Below are 17620 nucleotides of genomic sequence, written 5' to 3'. Positions count from 1 at the left end.
TCTTCGTTAATGACTTTCCTTTGGCGATTTCCAAATGTTCTGTGTTCCAGTATGCTGACGACACTGTGTTACTAGCAAAACATCTATCTTACAAAATGTCAACTGAAATGTTGCAAAATGATGTGTACAATGCGATGCTTTCGTTCAGTAACAATGGAATGGCTGTCAATGCCCAAAAAACACAACTGGTATGTTTTCGCTCTCCACTCAAGACTACTGTGATTAACTTGCCTCTCTACTTACATATATCTAACTGTGTTCCTTGTAAGTGTACTCCTATTCCATACGTAGATTGTGTTAAATATCTTGGAATATTTTTCGATAGCAACTTATCATGGCAACATCACTTATCACTCATTTGTTCAAAACTGAGGTCAGTCGCTTGGCTGATGTTTAATATGAAAAGTATTGCGCCTCTCTCTGTAAAAAAAATTGATTGTGCATGCATTGGGTTATAGTGTATTGAGATATGGTATTACGGTCTTCGGATTCTGTTCGGATCGTTGGAGATGCAGGGTAGACAGGATTATAAAAAATATCCTTATAAATGTTGCCTACAATTCCCAAACAGTAACAGCTGCAAATATCTTCCGTGAACTTGGTCTGCCTAATTTTCATTTTTAGCTCGTTGAAACAGTTGACATAAAACACTTCTGGACTTCCGCTTTCAAACAAAAAAATACCTCCACAAGGGAACTTCGTAAACACGTCCGCTATATGGTTCCTCGTTCATCCACAAATTATGGTGCGGCCAGACGCTGTGCATAGGTGCCGGACATGTTTAACAAGTTACCGAATGAAATTTTTAACGCTACTTCAAAAAGCATGCTGAAAGAACTATTAAAGGAGTCATGGTGAAACTAACTTACACAACGCTTTGGCATCATAATTTTCACTGCTTCAACTTCTGTTTCACGTAGAATAACCAAATGTTATCTTATTTTTTTCTGGTCATTTTTTTTCTTTGTCTTTCTGTCTCATCAACATCTTTTTATTTACCGTTTGTATTATGTTCATGGCACGGTCCTACAAGCCAATTGAGGCTTAGACCGGCCTGTTTGTGTTGCTCTGTATTTTTTTGGTGAATAAACATTATTATTATTATTATTATTATTATTATTATTATTATTATTATTATTATTATTACTATTATTATTTGATTTGAAAACATATACACAGGAAAGAGAAAGCGAGAAGCAAGGCTGGCAACTGCCACCAGAAGGGGCACAACGCCTGCCTACTCTTCGGAAAGGACGAGACAAACATAGAAAGCAAAGATATTTCAGTAAGAAAGAACTGAGCTCATACTTTGTTCGCTTGTAATGTATATGATGTGATTATTATACTGCTTTTGAGTATGGTTCGGAGTATATAATGTACAACCTGTTTCGTTTTCTTGGCAAATGTTAGTCTTGTAAAATTCAGTCTCATGCTATGTTTTATAGCTGGTGTTGTGTTGTTTTGTATAGCTAGTATTGTTATTGTAGTGTTGTTTAAAATGCATTCTGTTAAAAGTTTTTCCAATTCTGTTAACTCGCCGTGACGGAAATATTCTTTGTCTTTCCGTTCATCGCTATTTCGTCCATGAGGAATTCCAGCGATAGCGGTCAATATATCTGAATTATTGTACATGTGCGCACACTGTCTGCTGTACTATTGCCTTGTTTGGTCTTTTGGGTCACGTCAAGCTACGTATGTAGCTGTTAGTCCAAAATGACCGCCCAGCATGGAAACTGGAAAATAAATTGATTTGATTTGATTGATTTCGGCGGACACGTTGAAAATTAATATCTCATAACTGGTTTAGTCCTGAGAATTCGTTCCAAGTGGATACGCCTTGTGAACTCAGCGGCTATATATCGTAGATTGAAAGATGCGCCGTAAAATAATTATTTAAGAAGTTAATTAGCGTAATTATGTTAATTCTTCAATAAGGCATGTTGATTTCTCCTGGAAGTAATGGCCGCCTCATCGAGTAGTTTAGCTCAAGGATTATAATTGTGCATTCTGCCACAGGCAATTTAAAAAAAAATCGTTCAGCTAAGATGAAACATCCTGTATGCACGGTAAATGACATCATAGAACCATATCGTACAAATCAGGGTTAGTGCATGTGCACCAGCGGGAAAAGAGCGGCACAGCCAACGGGCCGGATTACTGATGTTCCCGTGGAAGAAACAAAGATTTCGGTCTTTTATCGCTTATATACTGCAGCTGATTAAACCTCGAGAAGGTGAGCTGACAGATACGGTACAATCAGTTAGTAAAATAAAAAAAGAATTTTTTTTCTTCATGCACACGCGGGCCCTAGCTAAGCTTAGTAATGAACGCCCGGGCCCGGGCCGGGCCCGGGCTCAGTAACATGGGCCCGGGTCGGGCCCGGGCTTGGAACCACGGGCCCTGGCCGGGCCCGGGCTGGTCTCGGTCATGTACGCCCGGGCCCGGGCCGTGCGTACGTTTCGTCATAATACGTACGTTGCGTCATAATTTCTTACTAGACCATTGCGGATCTTTTCGCTGGAAGTTGTCTAAGGAGCTACAGGGCGCAAGCCGCTGCCTCGATAATGCAGCAGCGCTTCTGAATAAACGACCAGCCCACTGCCTAGTTTGGCCTAGCAAAACCTTACCCAAACCGATGGCGCAAGGCTTTCTATTAACTGAGCATGACTTGAAACGGTTTAACACTTTCTGGCGGGTCACCACATATACTTACAATGGCTAACGTTAACAAGCGTTTATGCTGCGCTATGAGTACACTGTTAGATGGGTTAGATGGTGACCTAAGGGTAAAGCGACTAGAACGCTCGACGAGCTGGGAGTGGTTAGCCTTTTAGAAACCACCTGTACTAGCAATAATGGAGACTAGGAGACTTTTCAGTGAAGGAATTATGAAACAAAGCAAAGTCGCAGTTTCGCCCGAAAGGCGAAGCATCAATTGCGATAGCAAATTAGAAGAGAGCTGTACGGAGTAAGGATAGTGGTTTCATCGGCTGTGTAAACTTGGACACCTTTGCTTGCTAACTGAATGGTGTCAGCGAGCACAAGCAAACATGAATAGAGCCCACTCGATGACCGCAGACAGCCGCTGTTAAAAGCAAGCGCGGCAGCAGCAGCGAGCGGAGGTTCGCTCAACGGAAACTGAGCGGCCGAAAGGGCACAGCGTATTGACCCTTGTCGCGGATGTTTGTTCTTGAGAAACGAGATGGCGCTTTCGGCGGCGCGCCGTAAGTCGCCTCAGCGACCGCGCACGAATACGAAGCCATTATCGCTTCTACCTTGCTTCTGTGCGATCAGCTTTTGGAAATGCAATTGAGTTTTGGCTAACGCACTGTGCTCCAATTATGCTAGATTGAATCAAGTGGATTGAAGACATGTGCAGAAGTTGGCTGCATAAATAGTAACTGGCATATTGTCACGTTCGTGGAGAACAGGCGACCTAAAGCGTTGAGTTCTAGTCTGACCGCCAGCTGATCAAAAGCAATGTAATGAATATATGTGGCCAAGTTCGCGGACCGCTGCTGCAACTGTCCATGCATATTTCCGGCACTTGGAGGTGTACGGCTTTCCTCGAGGATACATAAAATTGCTAATTCGCCTGCGTTGTATCGCTAAGCTTCAAATAAGGGGCTTCAGCGCCGGTACGTCGGCAAGAGTGAGGAAGGAAGGAAAATAAGAGGAGAAAAGCAGAGAGTCGTTAAACATTGGCCGCTTCCTGTCATAGTAGGTTTCGCGCACAGTATCTACTCCCACTGGCACGGAAACTTACGCCCACTCTTTCTCCAACGCGTCAAGAATAAGTGAATGGGCGCACACTTGAATATATGCGCACTATATACGCACAATAAATGACGGTATACTACACCGATGGCGCAAAAATGGTCGAAGCTGAATGTTTCGTGATGGTCCACAAGAGTAAGAAAGTTACCACTTTTAGAGCAAGCACCATATACGCTGCTCGCGCCGTTTGGAATTATATAGCTTAATGATCTCCGAAAGCGTTTTTGCATGTTCTCTGAAGCTGTGGCCAAAGCTTCCTGCCGTCCACCCAGTCACCGTCTACGATGTCTCCCGAAACAGAGGTTTGCTAAGCCGCACCGGCGTCATACACATCCATTGCAAACACGGGGGCAACGGAGGCCGTTGAGGCAAGCAATGGACGCGTCACCACGTGATCAAACATGGCAGCGCCCACTGGGATCACCGCGAAAAAGGTCAATACAAAAGTAGGAGCCGTGTGCAGATCCCTTTCAAGATACGGTGCGCGCGACCGCCCGCAGTCGCGCAGAGTTAAAGTACGCAGTTGGTGGTAGAGTAGATGCAGCACCCTTTCCATCCCGGGCTGCCTTCCCGCTTTCCTCACTTCGCGTGCGAGATTAAGTCGCCAGCTCCCCTTGCGCCCGGTCGCAAGGTACGCACTTGGTGCTGCAGTATAACGTCGCTCCCACTCCCTCCCTCCCTCCAATCCACCCACGGCCTTTCAGCTGACGAATGACGTCGGGTTTACTCTACGCCGTGCGTTCGCTCTCAGTGAAAGCGCGCGCACATACAGCATACGGCGTGCGGCGACGATTTTATCGCCCTTGTACTTTATACGGAACCTCACGGCGACGGCGACGGTAGAAATTCGCTTGGAGCGTTTATATAATTGCTATCGCAATAGAAAAAATGTGACCGCGGCAAACAACATAATATGTGTGGCTGTTCCGTCTGCGCATGTCTGATGTATTCTTCTGTCTCTCGTTTGGTTTATACTGACACATTTTCGTCTCCATGCAGTCCAGTTTCCTCGCCTCAGTGCATTGATCGGCTTACGCATATTCTGCCCGGACGCCGTCGAGTACTTCAGCCATGTAATGACGGACCTTCTACGGCGAAGGGCGGCTGACGTCAAGAACGTAAGTGGGATCACGAATCTGACGCAAAGATTTAGGCGCTAACGTTACAAGAAAGTGTAACATCGAATGACATGGTCATGGAATGGCAGAGAAGCGGGGAAAATATGTGATTTAACCCAGCATTTGTCTGTAAGCTCTCGAAATGATGTAGTATATGTAGTTGATATTGCCAGCCTAAATTGCTGTGTTTCAGAGAGTCTACATTACAGATGACGTGAAAGACCTTATTCAAGCTAGTGGATGGCTAGATTATGTTTTCCCTTGTACCAGTAGAGTAAAGGATGTCACGCTGTGTATCAGACGCTCAGCTTTCTCCCCATCCTCTGGATGAAACAGTGTATGGTCTGTGTATGGTCAGTGTAGGAGGGTGGTGAGCTCGAACTAAAGAGGGGGAAGGGAGGTGAGTCAGCGTGCTAGCACAACCGTTGCTGTGCGTGGGGCGACTGAGCGCAGCAGGAAATGTGCGGCGGGTGCAAACACTACGCGAGACGTGAAGCTTCCATAGAAGCGCGTACGTTCAATGCATACCGGTTCATAGGGCTTTACCGCCATATGAGTGAAGCCATGCACTTCCGGTGGAACAAAAAAAAATCACCAGCCCTTCCGCTGTCGAGCAATTGGGGGTAAGCGAAGCTTGTGGCAAGACGACGCTGTCGCAAGTGTTCCGCTTCGTTTGCCCTAAACTCGGGGTCGGTGGCTCTTCGCTGCCCATCCGGGCGCCGAAACTGATCTGAGACGAGAGAAGCCCAGCGGAGCGCGCATAGAGTAACATATACAAGGATAAGAGAGGACACTTCCATAGGCCCCTGCGGCTGATTTGGGTTCGCAGAGCACCTAATGGGTGTGTGGAATCTACACAGACTAAGAGATTGGGACCGCAGGAAAACTAATCTTGAAGGCTATTTTCTGGCGATTAGAAAAATTACACGGCATCCAAGATCGCTTCCGTGCAAGTGCTCGTCCCGGAGGCTATATTTTGATTTTTTAACGCGTTGCTTGCATGCATCGAGTAGCTTCCTGTAAGCTGTACCGCCAGAGCAGCAAGCACACGATGCCACTGTGTGTTTATGCAGACATTTCAAATAAACATGACAAGTTTTGGAAGAGACGGAACATTTTATTTTCAAGTCATATTCTTAGTAAGCACATGCACACTTTTTTTTTCGCAACTTTCATTGAAAGCAAGTACAGACCCGCCGTGGTTGCTCAGTGGCTATGGTGTTGGGCTGTTGAGCACGAGGTCGCGGGATCGAATCCCGGCCACGGCGGCCGCATTTCGATGGGGGCGAAATGCGAAAACACCCGTGTACTTAGATTTAGGTGCACTTTAAGTCCCCCACTACGGCGTGCCTCATAATCAGAACTGATTTTGGCACGTAAAACCTCATAATTTAATTTTTTTTGAAAGCAAGTACAGAAAGAAGGGTGCACTGCAAAGTGCAAGACATGTCAATACAGCTGCCATATGTTGAGAATAAATTTCACAAAAGGAATAAACAGACGATATTATTGAGAACCCCACAGAACAGTAAGACTGCAGAAGACAGCATTAGCATTAAAGAGGAAAACAACGCTCGTTCTTTGAAGCCTAACCTTTCTTATTAAGTGGTAGTTTCGGGCTGCATAGCGAAGGCTTCTCACTGCAGTTGTCAGCCAACCACGCTCTCTCCCTCTCCTGCCGTTGTTACTGCACCACGCAACACAGCAGTAATTCCCTAGTACTTGACTCCGGACGGCATGACCTGAAAAAAAAAGTATTGGCTATGTCTTCTTTCCCGCCTTCGCACAAATTTTCATCTACGCACTTCACATCGCCCTTTCGCGAAAAGTGTCACGTGCAATTGTCGCTTTTATTTTTAAAAAAAGCTACCTTTGGTGTCATGCATGCGCTACTGAGGCAGGAGTGTTTATTCAGAATACGTCGTAGCCACAGCTTACAAACATTCTACTCAATTCACAAGTTCCCCTTAATTGCGCTCGTAAAAAAGGCTTCAAGCAATCTGCGAACGCCCCGGATAACTATCCTAAGCATAACTGCATTCTTTCACACAACTGCACACACATGCATTGAATTAAGACACGTGTACCGGAGTGTGCCGACTCTTTCGCGCCAAGAAACGATTTTCTCGCAAACGTGCTGCGCAGCATTCCAAATTGCTGTTTCTTACTTAATGTGAAGCAATCCACGAACATCATGCGCGAAGGGAAGAACACAAAATAACTCTCTGCGCCGAACAGTACAATGCGACAAATGTCAACTTACGGCTGAAGTGACAATACATAAGCAATTTGCAAAGTAATTAAGAGAAAAAAAGAACGTAATGAAGGCATTCTTACCAAGCAGCATCCAAGCAGACAGACGTTCTGGGTGACCAACCTATAGTCGGGTGCAACTTAAGAAGACAGGAGAGGTGGCCCAGATGACCGAAGCGCGGCAGCCGATTGCCTCCGCGACTAAAGAAATAGTCCCGCTGACGCGACTCGGTCCAGTTAGAAGCGCGGGCTGCCATGTTCTCCGTCGACGGGGTCACCGTCCGTCCGGCTCATGACGTCAGTCTAGAGCGCGCGCTCATTGGTGGAGGCTCGTGTGCATCCGCCTTTGAGGGGCAAATGCCGCTGCCTTCTAAAGTTGTACCCGACTATAGCAATGACCACGCAGACGTTATCGCACATCTTTTGTAGCGTCGCCTTGCCTGATCACACCATGGCCGATATTTTGCGATGCGTTATGCTTTATTCTATATACAAGTCTTATCATCCACCGCTCACGGCCGGCTGATCCCGTTGATAACGTCTACGTCTACAGCCACATAGACAAGTAGACGTATAGTGCACTAGAAAAGTTACTACAGTAGATAGCTAGTACGCACATTCCCTTGGAGACAGGGAGTGTTGTATTGCCCTCTAGCGGGCGGCATGAAGCTGCGTAGCTCAGCCGCTTTTAGGCTGGAGCGCCCAGTCTTGCAATCCGTATGCTACTCTATGGAGCGCGCACCAACCCCCTTCCCTTCCCTTTCCCTCCCCGCGACACACCAAACGACCCTGATTGGTCGGAATCCTTTCTTTCTTTCTTTCTCTTCTTGTCCCTGGCTCGTACGCGCATATCCCTGGCTCATACCAGAATATCCGATGCGGGTATGCACCACACGTGATTTTATTATGGTTAATCGTGACGTAACTGACAAGCATGTGATGTTATTGATGTCATCCCCTATGAGTCATGTTAGTCATACATTCGTAGCATTCCATAAAAATTGTGGTATCTGCCAAGTGAACGAGACGCGAGGTTTTCGACAGGTTTTCGATAGGGCTTTAGCGTGACACCACCGACACTTGAGAGGCAATACAAGTTTCGCTTGAATAAGGTAACGCCATATCCGTTAAAAACTTGAGGGGCCTCTATTTTTGCTCAAAAGTGCAACATTTGTTTTGTTGGCCTTCTATTAGAGCTGCATATTCAAGTGCTTCGCAATTCGACTCGATGGGTGTTTCCAAGCGCGGAAAGCGATGCAACAAAATATCAGCCGTACGGGAGTCGATATCTAACCCTCGCACAAAGCATCGTTTCTCTGCAAACCAAAAGAACCTATGGGTGTTGCGTGCATGCTTGTCGTATAGTCAGACATCAAGTGCATCGCACGAAAGCAGCTTAAGCGAATAATAATCTGTCGGTTGCACCTCACTACTTCTGACTAAACACGTTGAACAACCACGAAACACACTTCACAAACACCACGTCAGAAGAAGTCAGACAAACGTGGACAATTAAAACAGCACAACATGTGCGGAGGGGGGGGGGGGGGGACGTATAATAGAACGGGCAGTTCACAGGCGCGCCTTTCTGCACACTTCAAGAGCTAAATTTCATTGCTATTTATAGCGGCGTGAACACCCCCTTTCTATAGCGGGTGCAGAAAAAGAGGCATTTATTGTTAATGACAAAGTAAAACGTCTTTTCATTCCTCGTCACAAGTGTATAACCTCAATTAGGAATTTTATTTTCCTTGCAGGAAATCAAACCTTGTCTCCGTTTACATAAAAATTCACCGACGAATACCATACTCCCCAATGCTAAATTTGAGCGCAGCTCTATACGTGTTTTCATTTCGCGATATATTGAATGGCGTGGACAATCTGTCTCGTGCGGCACGTTGCAAAGGGAGCGAAGTTTGACACGACTGACTCGCTGAACGGGAGATCGCGAGAGGCAGTGCGCGGGTGACGCGTTGGCGCGATTCAGAGCAGCTGCGGCAGACAGACCTCCGCTCAGGCAGAGCTTTGTTTTCAAGCGCCCGCCGCATACCCTATCGATGGCGTTATCGGTGAACAGATGACGCGCGCTACTCTGGCACTATCTCGGAGCGACCGTCGCCGCAGAAAGCTCCATGCACACTAGCGGTAAAAAGCGCGCGGCGCGGCGCCCGTGTTAAAACGCAGTTGCGGCAGAGCGGCCACACGAACTGGCGGCAAGCCGCTGGGACAGTCACGTGACAGCGTGAAAATCTTGCCTCCTCTTTGTTGATGTGAGTTGTCGCATGCCTTTTAACGCGATAGCGTTAAAGGCCCCGTGTCGCAGAAACTCCGGCGTCGCTGTCGGCGTCCGCGACCGAGAACAAAACTTGAGCCATTCGCAGCTCGCGTATTTCATCTCTCGCTGCGCGTTCGCTCTTTCATCTTTCGCTGTGCTCGTTCGCTCGGTTACGCCGCCGACTCCGACGACGCTCGCCGTAGCAACGGGCGCTTTCTAAAAAACAGTTTTAAAAGCGGAGCTGTTTAAGGCCGAGGTTGAACCGTGCCGAGCGTTGAGCAGCGCCAGCCACAGCAGCGCCAGCCGCAGTGGCGAGAGAAGAGTTGCAGAGAGAGAGAGAGAAAGAAAGAGAGTTCAAGTTTATTGTTTGTTATAGCATGTACAAAAAACGGGCTTACATATTACATACACGATCAGGAGTAAGAAACTGCCAGGGGGACCTCCTATCATTAGTGGGTACATAAGAGTATTAGAGCAGCAAGAAGAGGGCAAACAAACAAAGAAAACAAAAAAAGAAAAAAAGCGCCAAAAATACAATTCGTAGGGAACAAGTTATAATAAATAGAAAACAATTAGATATGCATTAAACCAGCGCTATCACAATATTATAATAGTATATTATCAATAATATCACAATAATGATCAAAAGCAGGAATATCTAGTAATGCATAACCAAAAATTTCGCTCCTCTACATATTACTTAACAATAAAAATACGAATTGTTTTACAGAAATATGAAGCCTAACGATACAATAACAGAAGTAATGTAAAGAAAATGTAATAATTACGAAAATGTACTTATGAGAAATGCAAAAGGTGGTTCTGCTAACAGTATTTTTTCATATTGTCTTTCAAAAAGTGCAATGAAAGAGATGACTTAATATTAACAGGGATGCGATTCCAAAGTGAAATACCATAGAAGCGAAGTGTAAGTTTTCCATAGTTGGATCTGGATTGAGGCAAGAGAAGATTATTGCGTTCTGACAACCTAGTATTATTTTTGTTCATGAGGTTATCAAGAGGAAGGCTGTCTAATGATAATTCACGATGAAAGAGACGAATTGTAATGACTGACAACTTGTGATAGAACAGCTGTTGAATAGGTAAAATGCGAAGATAGGTAAAAAAGGCAACGGAATAGCAACGGCCAGAGGCAGACAGAGAGCGAGAGAAATAAAACAAAATGAACTTTCTTGGCGAGGCAGGATTCGAACCCGGGTACCAATGGTCCGAAGGCGAGCGTCATAACCACGGCGCTACGGACCCACTTCTTTTCGTCATTATTGCATGTGTAGTGAAGAAGAAGAATTGAGTCATTGAGCCGGTCAACCCCTCCTCGGACAAGCGCCGTCTCGGTCGCGACACGGTCCACGTCAGCCGCACCACGACCCTCTCATCCTTGCGTCGCCTTGAGTCGCCAATAACCCTTCGCCGCCGGGGTTATTGTAGCGAAGAAGAACAGGGAGCAAGCAGTAGTGGGGCGATCTCATAGATGTAGGGCCTGAGCGCAGATCACGATCTGTTGGCGCCGAGACCGTTGCGCTCTTGCGACTGTACTGGTTTTTCGGCCGCCGCTTGCCGTCAGTAAATCTCCTTATCACATGGAATTATTAGTATTTTTATGCAAAAATTAGTTCCATTAGATTTATACACACATGACAAACAAATGCACACACGCTAGGCAGTCCTATGAAAGTTCAAAAAATCAGGGCAAACAAACACATGCGTCCAGATACGAAATCCACTCAAGAAAGGGATCAAAGGTTGCAACCACACTCCGCACAATACACCCATGCTTGCAAAGCATGCATTTATGGGAACCATATGGTTGCATTGTACCGACGATTGTAACACAACTTGTTATGGGTGAGAAAAGGAGAGTGAGAGGGAAAAAGAAAGAAAAAGAAAGAAAGGAAGAGAAAGAAAAAAATTCAATGCATGCTTTCTTGGCGAGGCGGGATTTGAACCTGGGTACTCACGGTTCCAAGGCGAGCGTCCATACCCACTACGCTATGTAAAAAATAAAAATCCACATACCCACGGTTGCAGAGCTCGGCAGTTTCAACACATTTCACAAGCGTGTAACTGGCTTAATTCTCAATGTCCGTTGCCTCCTCACACTTCGATCGCTGCTCGCATCACCGCCCTTGTTCAGGGTCGCGCGGCGGGCAGCGACGGGAGCTGTCGCAGACCACGTCGGCACCGTGAAAGATCGCAATTACTTGCCGTAAGTCTCCTGCAAGCCTTTCACCGTCGTCTCCAGGAACCTCTGCGCACCACTTTTGTGAGACTGGGCCAACGTTTGGCCATTTTTAGGTCTTTTTTTTTCGGCCATTTGAAGTTTTTGCCACGCCGCCGCAGAGCTGAGCCTAACGGCGGCAAGGCCCGCACTAGCCCCGTCGGGGATCCCCCGGCTATGGCGGCTGCATATCAAGTCACCCGATATACCCCGGAGTCCCTACGGGTCGCAAGCATGGATAAGGCTCAAACCGAGACACCTCTACCAACTGAGGAAGAATACCTCCAGGATATGATCCGCGTCAGGCGCGGAAGGAAGAACAGGGCGGCGGCCTCGAGGGATGCCTGCGCGGGTGCAGCCCAGCAACAGACGGCGGCTCGCTCTGAGCATGCGCAGGGCGGCAGCGCGCCGTGCGCGGCCTCGAAGCGCGCCAAGCAAATCCAGTGGCGGCCGCAGAACACGCCGCGAATCGAAAAAGATGACAGCATCGTGCTGCTGAAACCACAGAAACCACGAGAGACCACCGACCTCAAGGCAACTTTTGGTCCTGGACAAGCCGGCGCTGGAATCCGCAGCATCATCAGGGACGACGCAAGTGTGGGACCGTCTGGGACCAAAACGCGCTAGTGTGCGCGCTGAAATCCATGGACGCCGCAGAGAAGCTACTCCGGGATATTATGCTGCCAGTTGGGGGCCGCCAGCTGCCATTCCGGGGACACCCCAAACTCTCCGGTGAGTTCTGTCGGGGCGTTGTTGCGGGTCGGAGATTATTCCCGCCGCTGCTACCAGTTTGGGTAGCGGGTAGCGTTTGGGCCGGTGATCCTTCAGCCAAAGGGATGAGTACGTCCGGGAGTAAGAGCGATAGAAAAACATATTTACAGTGGCTCCAAATATGGAAGCCCACTCCATGGGAGAGCACTTTGAAAGTCTCAGCTCACTACATGTCTGAGCACATATGAGAACACGTCAGGACACACCACTGCGCTCAAGGTGTCTCCTTATAAAACATCGGTCTTCCCTAGTTGACCCGACTAGGGAATCAGATGACCTTGATGCGGCCAATCAGACGGGCCGACTTGTTCGCTGAACTGCGACTCTAATATTGCACCTTCGAAGCAAGGACGAGGCAATCCGGAAACAGTAGGTTGACACTCCTTCCACGAAAGTCGGTGACCTGTTTCTTGCCCTCCGACGGTCATCTTGCCAGGGTCGGGAGAATGGCCTTTGCACTATTCCCCGCGTCTAACGAAGGTTGGCAGTTGTGGTCGGTCGCTTCTAAGTGAGCTTCTTTGTCATGGCGTCACTGCCGCTGTCGGGCACTGTCGCCGTCTGGACGACGCTGATGAAAGGGGTGGCATCGGGGGAAGCACCAAAAGAAAGGGCGCTGCCGAGTTGGGGCGCTTGTTTGCCCGTCTCGTCGGTGTCTGGCACTGTCGCCGTCTGGGCGACGCTCACGAAATTGTTTGCCTCGATGGGAAACAATCAAAGAATGCGCCCGGCCGATTCGGGACGCAACAGCGTCGTGACCGTCTCCCAGGGCAAAACGTCCGAAAGCGTGAAATGCAAACTTAGAGCGGAACCAAGTGTGTCTGGGCTGAAGCTGGGGGAAACCCCTGTTGGTGGTGATCACCTTTGCGGGGACCAAGGTGCCACGGACGGTGTCATACAGCTACGAGCGGTTCCCTGTTCGCCTGTATAAGAAGACAGTGCCTACATGCCCCCTGTTTGGCACAATGGGCCATCTGGCCGATGCCTGCCCGCGACCGCAGCCCGGGCGCTGCGGGGTTCAGGTCCCTGATGCCACTCCTGGCGGTACGGCAGAACACCAGTGTGCTCCGAGCTGTCTCCTCTGCGGAGGTGGCCACCCAACCGGAGTTCCCGGCTGTGCCGGGCGGTTACGGAAACCCATCAAGCCGGGCTCCCCAGCCGGATCCAAGCCAAAGACAGCGACGGGGCTCAAACTGGTTCCGACGCCTAAGGGCGGCCCCAAGAAAGCGCCAGCCGCCAAGCCGGAACATAAGAAGGCCCAAACTGGGTCACCTACAAATGTAAAGTCCGGGACCCAGGCGAGGCTCCCGGTCCTCAATGGCCAAGGACTTCCCGCCCTTGGCACCCGTCGAAGCACAGGTGAGCAGTTGGAGGGGGGCAGTCTCCAGACCCTCCCCTACCGAAACCGCCCTACAGCAGCAGGTAGAGGTTCTAGCGCACAAAAATCATGAATTAGAGGCCAAGCTGGCTGGGCCATTCGAGACAATATAGGAAGCCGAGCTAGAGGACGGGGATGACGGATCATCCGTAAAATACTGCCTCACTAGCGTCTCGCGGCAGACCGCGGACACGGTAGTTGGATCAGTTTCCACTGCCGGTCACATCGGCCGCCTTGAGGCCCTGGAGCGCACAACCGAGCAACTGGAGGAGCAAGTCGCAGCCCTCCCGAATCAAATCATCTCGGCAGTCCGCAAATCCTTCCTGGACATGGTCACGGCGGCCTTAACACAAACCCTTCCCGAAATTGTGGATCAGGTCTCTGACTCACCCAAATTAAAAATGCCACTCGTTGCGACTCTCCGCTGCTCAAACGCAAGACAGTCTCCCGCCAGGCAGCAGAGGAAAGCGGTTCAGGGCCGGCACTCGGTGGGCCGGTACAGCCCCTGACTGGGACTGTGCCGGCTCCAGGCCCGAGCCGGTCCTCCGCCACGTAAAATAAGTACAAGATGTCTAGCCGACTGAACAGGAACGCTAACATCTAGGCATATTCGAGATAATATAATGGAACTGCAGGGATTTTAGAGCTCTACCTGCAGTCCCTCGATGACATGCCGGCGCTCCTTGCCCTGCAGGAGCCTGGCATGGACGCTAAATTCTCAGGCTACAGCACCTTCTAGGGGGGCCCGGGACGTGCATCCTCGTGAATAAGGCTTACACCACGGTTCAGGTCAAGTTAGACACAATGGTCCGGGTACTGCCTCTCAGACGCCGCGACCCGTCAATACATATCCTCAACATATAATGCCCCCCGCATAAACCGTGCGTAACGTTTAGTTAAATCTTCCTTCGCGCGATCAAATTGGCAGACAAGGAGCCTCTTGTGATCGTTGGAGACTTGAATGCTCCCAGCCTTCACTGGGGCAATTACTTCGAGAAGGCCAGAGGGCGTAAGATGGCGGAGCTCATCTCCACCCTTCGCCTCACGTTGCTCACGGACCCGGCGTACTCCACCCGAGTGGGGAACTCGCTAACCCGTGACACGTGTCCGGACCTTTCTCTCGTAAAAATGCTAGGGACGCCGCCAGGGAGAACTTGGGCGATTCTCTAGGCAGCAATAACTGCATTCTGCGCGGTACACTCCTGGCAAAAGCAGCGCGTAAAAATTGGGGTCAAGCTAAGCTGACCGATTGGCACAAATTCCGAAATCAGACTATCCCTCCCGTACTCTTTTCTGGCGGCTACCCGGAATGGGCTAAACACATAGACAACAGTTCAGAAACCACACGTCACTACACTACAAACCACCGAAGAGATCCCCGCAGTGGACACTCACCTCCTGCACTTGTGGAATGCGCGCCGAAGCTTAACTAAACGGTGGAAAAAGCAGAAAACCGATCGCAAATTACGTGCCCGCATAGCCCAACTCACAGAGCATGCTGCAGCGTATATGCTGCCCAGCTGCCAGATTAAAATTGGATAGCACGCTGCGACGCCGCAGCTCATCAGATGAGCTCCAGGGGGACATGGCGTCTCTTCCGCAGTCTCATCGACCCCTCTCAAACGAGAGGGGAGACGCAAAAGCAGCTCCGGCGGCCTCTGCAGGGGTACCAAGGTTACAACGGCGCAGCTTGCGGACACCCTGTGCGATAGATATCTCTGTCGTACGGAGGACCCAAGTGGGCCCGAGTACACGCACTCTGGCAAGCTTAATCAACAACTCGATGCCCCTTTTGCCCCTTTTGAGTTACATTACCTTAAGGCGGCCTTGGCTAAAATGCGCCGGGGTACGGCTCCCGGACGGGACCGCATAACAGTGAAACTGTTGGAAAACCGCCCGGACTCAGCCTAATTCCATTTGTTAGAATACATGAACCAAATGTGGGTGGGTGTCCGCTCCCTACCGAATGGAAAACGTCACTTGTAACGTTCATACCCAAAGCAGGGAAGGCCCTGAATACGGTAAACCTGAGGCCCATATCACTGACTTCGTGTGCGGGGACGCTCATAGAGACGATGGTACGGGATCGCCTCTCTCCATACCTGGAAGGCAGGGGCTCCTTTGCAGCCACCATGTTCGGGTTTCACCCGCGCATTTCTGCCCAGGACGTCCTGCTCCAGCTGCACAGGGGCGTAATACGACCCACAACTATCCAACATAATGGCAAAGCCATCCTCACCCTTGATCTGAAAGGGGCTTTCGACAATGTTAAACTGGGTAGCATCCTGGCCAACTTGAATTCCACCGATTGCGGAGCTAAGACTTAGACGCCAGTGGCGTAGCCAGAAATTTTGAAATTGTGTTCGGGGGGGGGGGGGAGGCTCACGTTGCAGCGCGGCCTCCTCCTTATAGAATTTGTCGAGGGATCCAATGCATGAGTAATAACTGCATTTCCAGTGTCATTGTATATTAGATGCTGCAAACGAATTATTGAACGCTACGCACTGTAGAGTACAATATGCATTTTTTCATAAAAGCATATATTCGGATGTGCCAAAAATAGTGGCAGACATAACTTATATCAATTCTTCCTCGCTTTTTTGTCTATCTAATAAGTACAGAAAATGTGACGCGAACTTTAGAACTATCATTGCGTGCAGCTGATCTGAAAAACGTAAATGCCATGAAAAGAACAAATTTACGACAAATATTTTGGTGGATGTTTCTCATTCAAGAACCTTGTTTACATTTTTGTACATATGCTACGACCAGGGAAAAACCTCAATGACGCTGTCATTTGTTGCAATAGATTGCGCAGGAGCAGCTGTTACCGGTCGTGTATTGTAATTACACCGAGATTAGAGTTGCAACAGTGAGTACGTATATAAAGCAGGAGTTCTCCAAATTATACATTATAACTGCGAAGGTAGAATGGAATATACAAATGCGAAGATACAACTTGATAAAGCGCAAAAATGTGCCACTGGAAACAGTTCACTGCTTGTATATACAACACCTCGCAACAAGATATTTAAATATACGTATAAGTCTCCAATAAATCTACGTATTTAAGCAAACGTGACTGTATATATTGCGTCAAACAAGACAAATGCACATGTTGCGCAGTCACAAATACTAAACTTTGCGCATAAAAAGACAGACGATCCAGGCACGAACAAAACCATGATCGCAGAAATCGTGATATGTACTTGGGCCATGCGGCGGTGGCGACCGCACCATATGGGTAGAATAATAGTGGAATAATGCCGAAATCAGTACGAAAATGTGTAATTTAACTGCCTGCAGAGCGGCCACAAATATTCTGCATCTAGAAAAATTAAAGAAGGGTAATGTTTCGCTTCAAAAAAGAAGTAAAAGCAGGTAGCTAAAAAGGAAAGAAAAGGGCAAACGAAAGCCACAGATGATGTGGCAAATTGAACTACCCAATATCCGAGTGTGTTTTTTGGGAAACGCCGTGTGGGCCGGGCTTTCAATGAGCAAGGCCGGTCAAAATTGGTTATTGATGTCCTCGTAATTTTCGTATTCGCGTGATAATTTCGATCATGATGCTAACTATTAGAATAAACAGCGAACATTTCTGCGGTTTTAAAAGCTAATGAACAGTCACACGTTTTTATAATTACGATTTCATGGACCTGATGGAACCGAGCTTTTTACTTGCATTGATTTTTGCTGCTTCGCTATCGAAAGGACAAACTTCACTCAGCGGGGAAGTTTAGCGAAGCGGTCAATGACTTCGGACGCGTTTACGCCGACGTCTCTGTGGGTGTCTAGAAGCGCCAGCCTAACCA

At 48.5% G+C, this 17620-nt stretch overlaps 1 protein-coding gene across 1 annotated transcript in view; it reads left to right on the top strand.

Annotated features, from left to right (window-relative positions):
• LOC119444283 (cytochrome P450 3A9) overlaps positions 1-17620 on the top strand; it is a 647396-nt gene that overhangs the window by 508473 nt on the left and 121303 nt on the right. The window contains exon 8 of the mRNA XM_037708706.2: positions 4777-4895. Within this exon, the coding sequence (XP_037564634.2) occupies positions 4777-4895 (119 nt within the window). The remainder of the gene's footprint in view (positions 1-4776; positions 4896-17620) is intronic.

Source organism: Dermacentor silvarum, chromosome 3 (assembly GCF_013339745.2).
Source record: "Dermacentor silvarum isolate Dsil-2018 chromosome 3, BIME_Dsil_1.4, whole genome shotgun sequence".
In the NCBI taxonomy this organism is placed as follows: domain Eukaryota; kingdom Metazoa; phylum Arthropoda; class Arachnida; order Ixodida; family Ixodidae; genus Dermacentor; species Dermacentor silvarum.
Note: the sequence above shows the minus strand (reverse complement) of the source record. Positions and strands in the feature narration are given on the sequence as shown.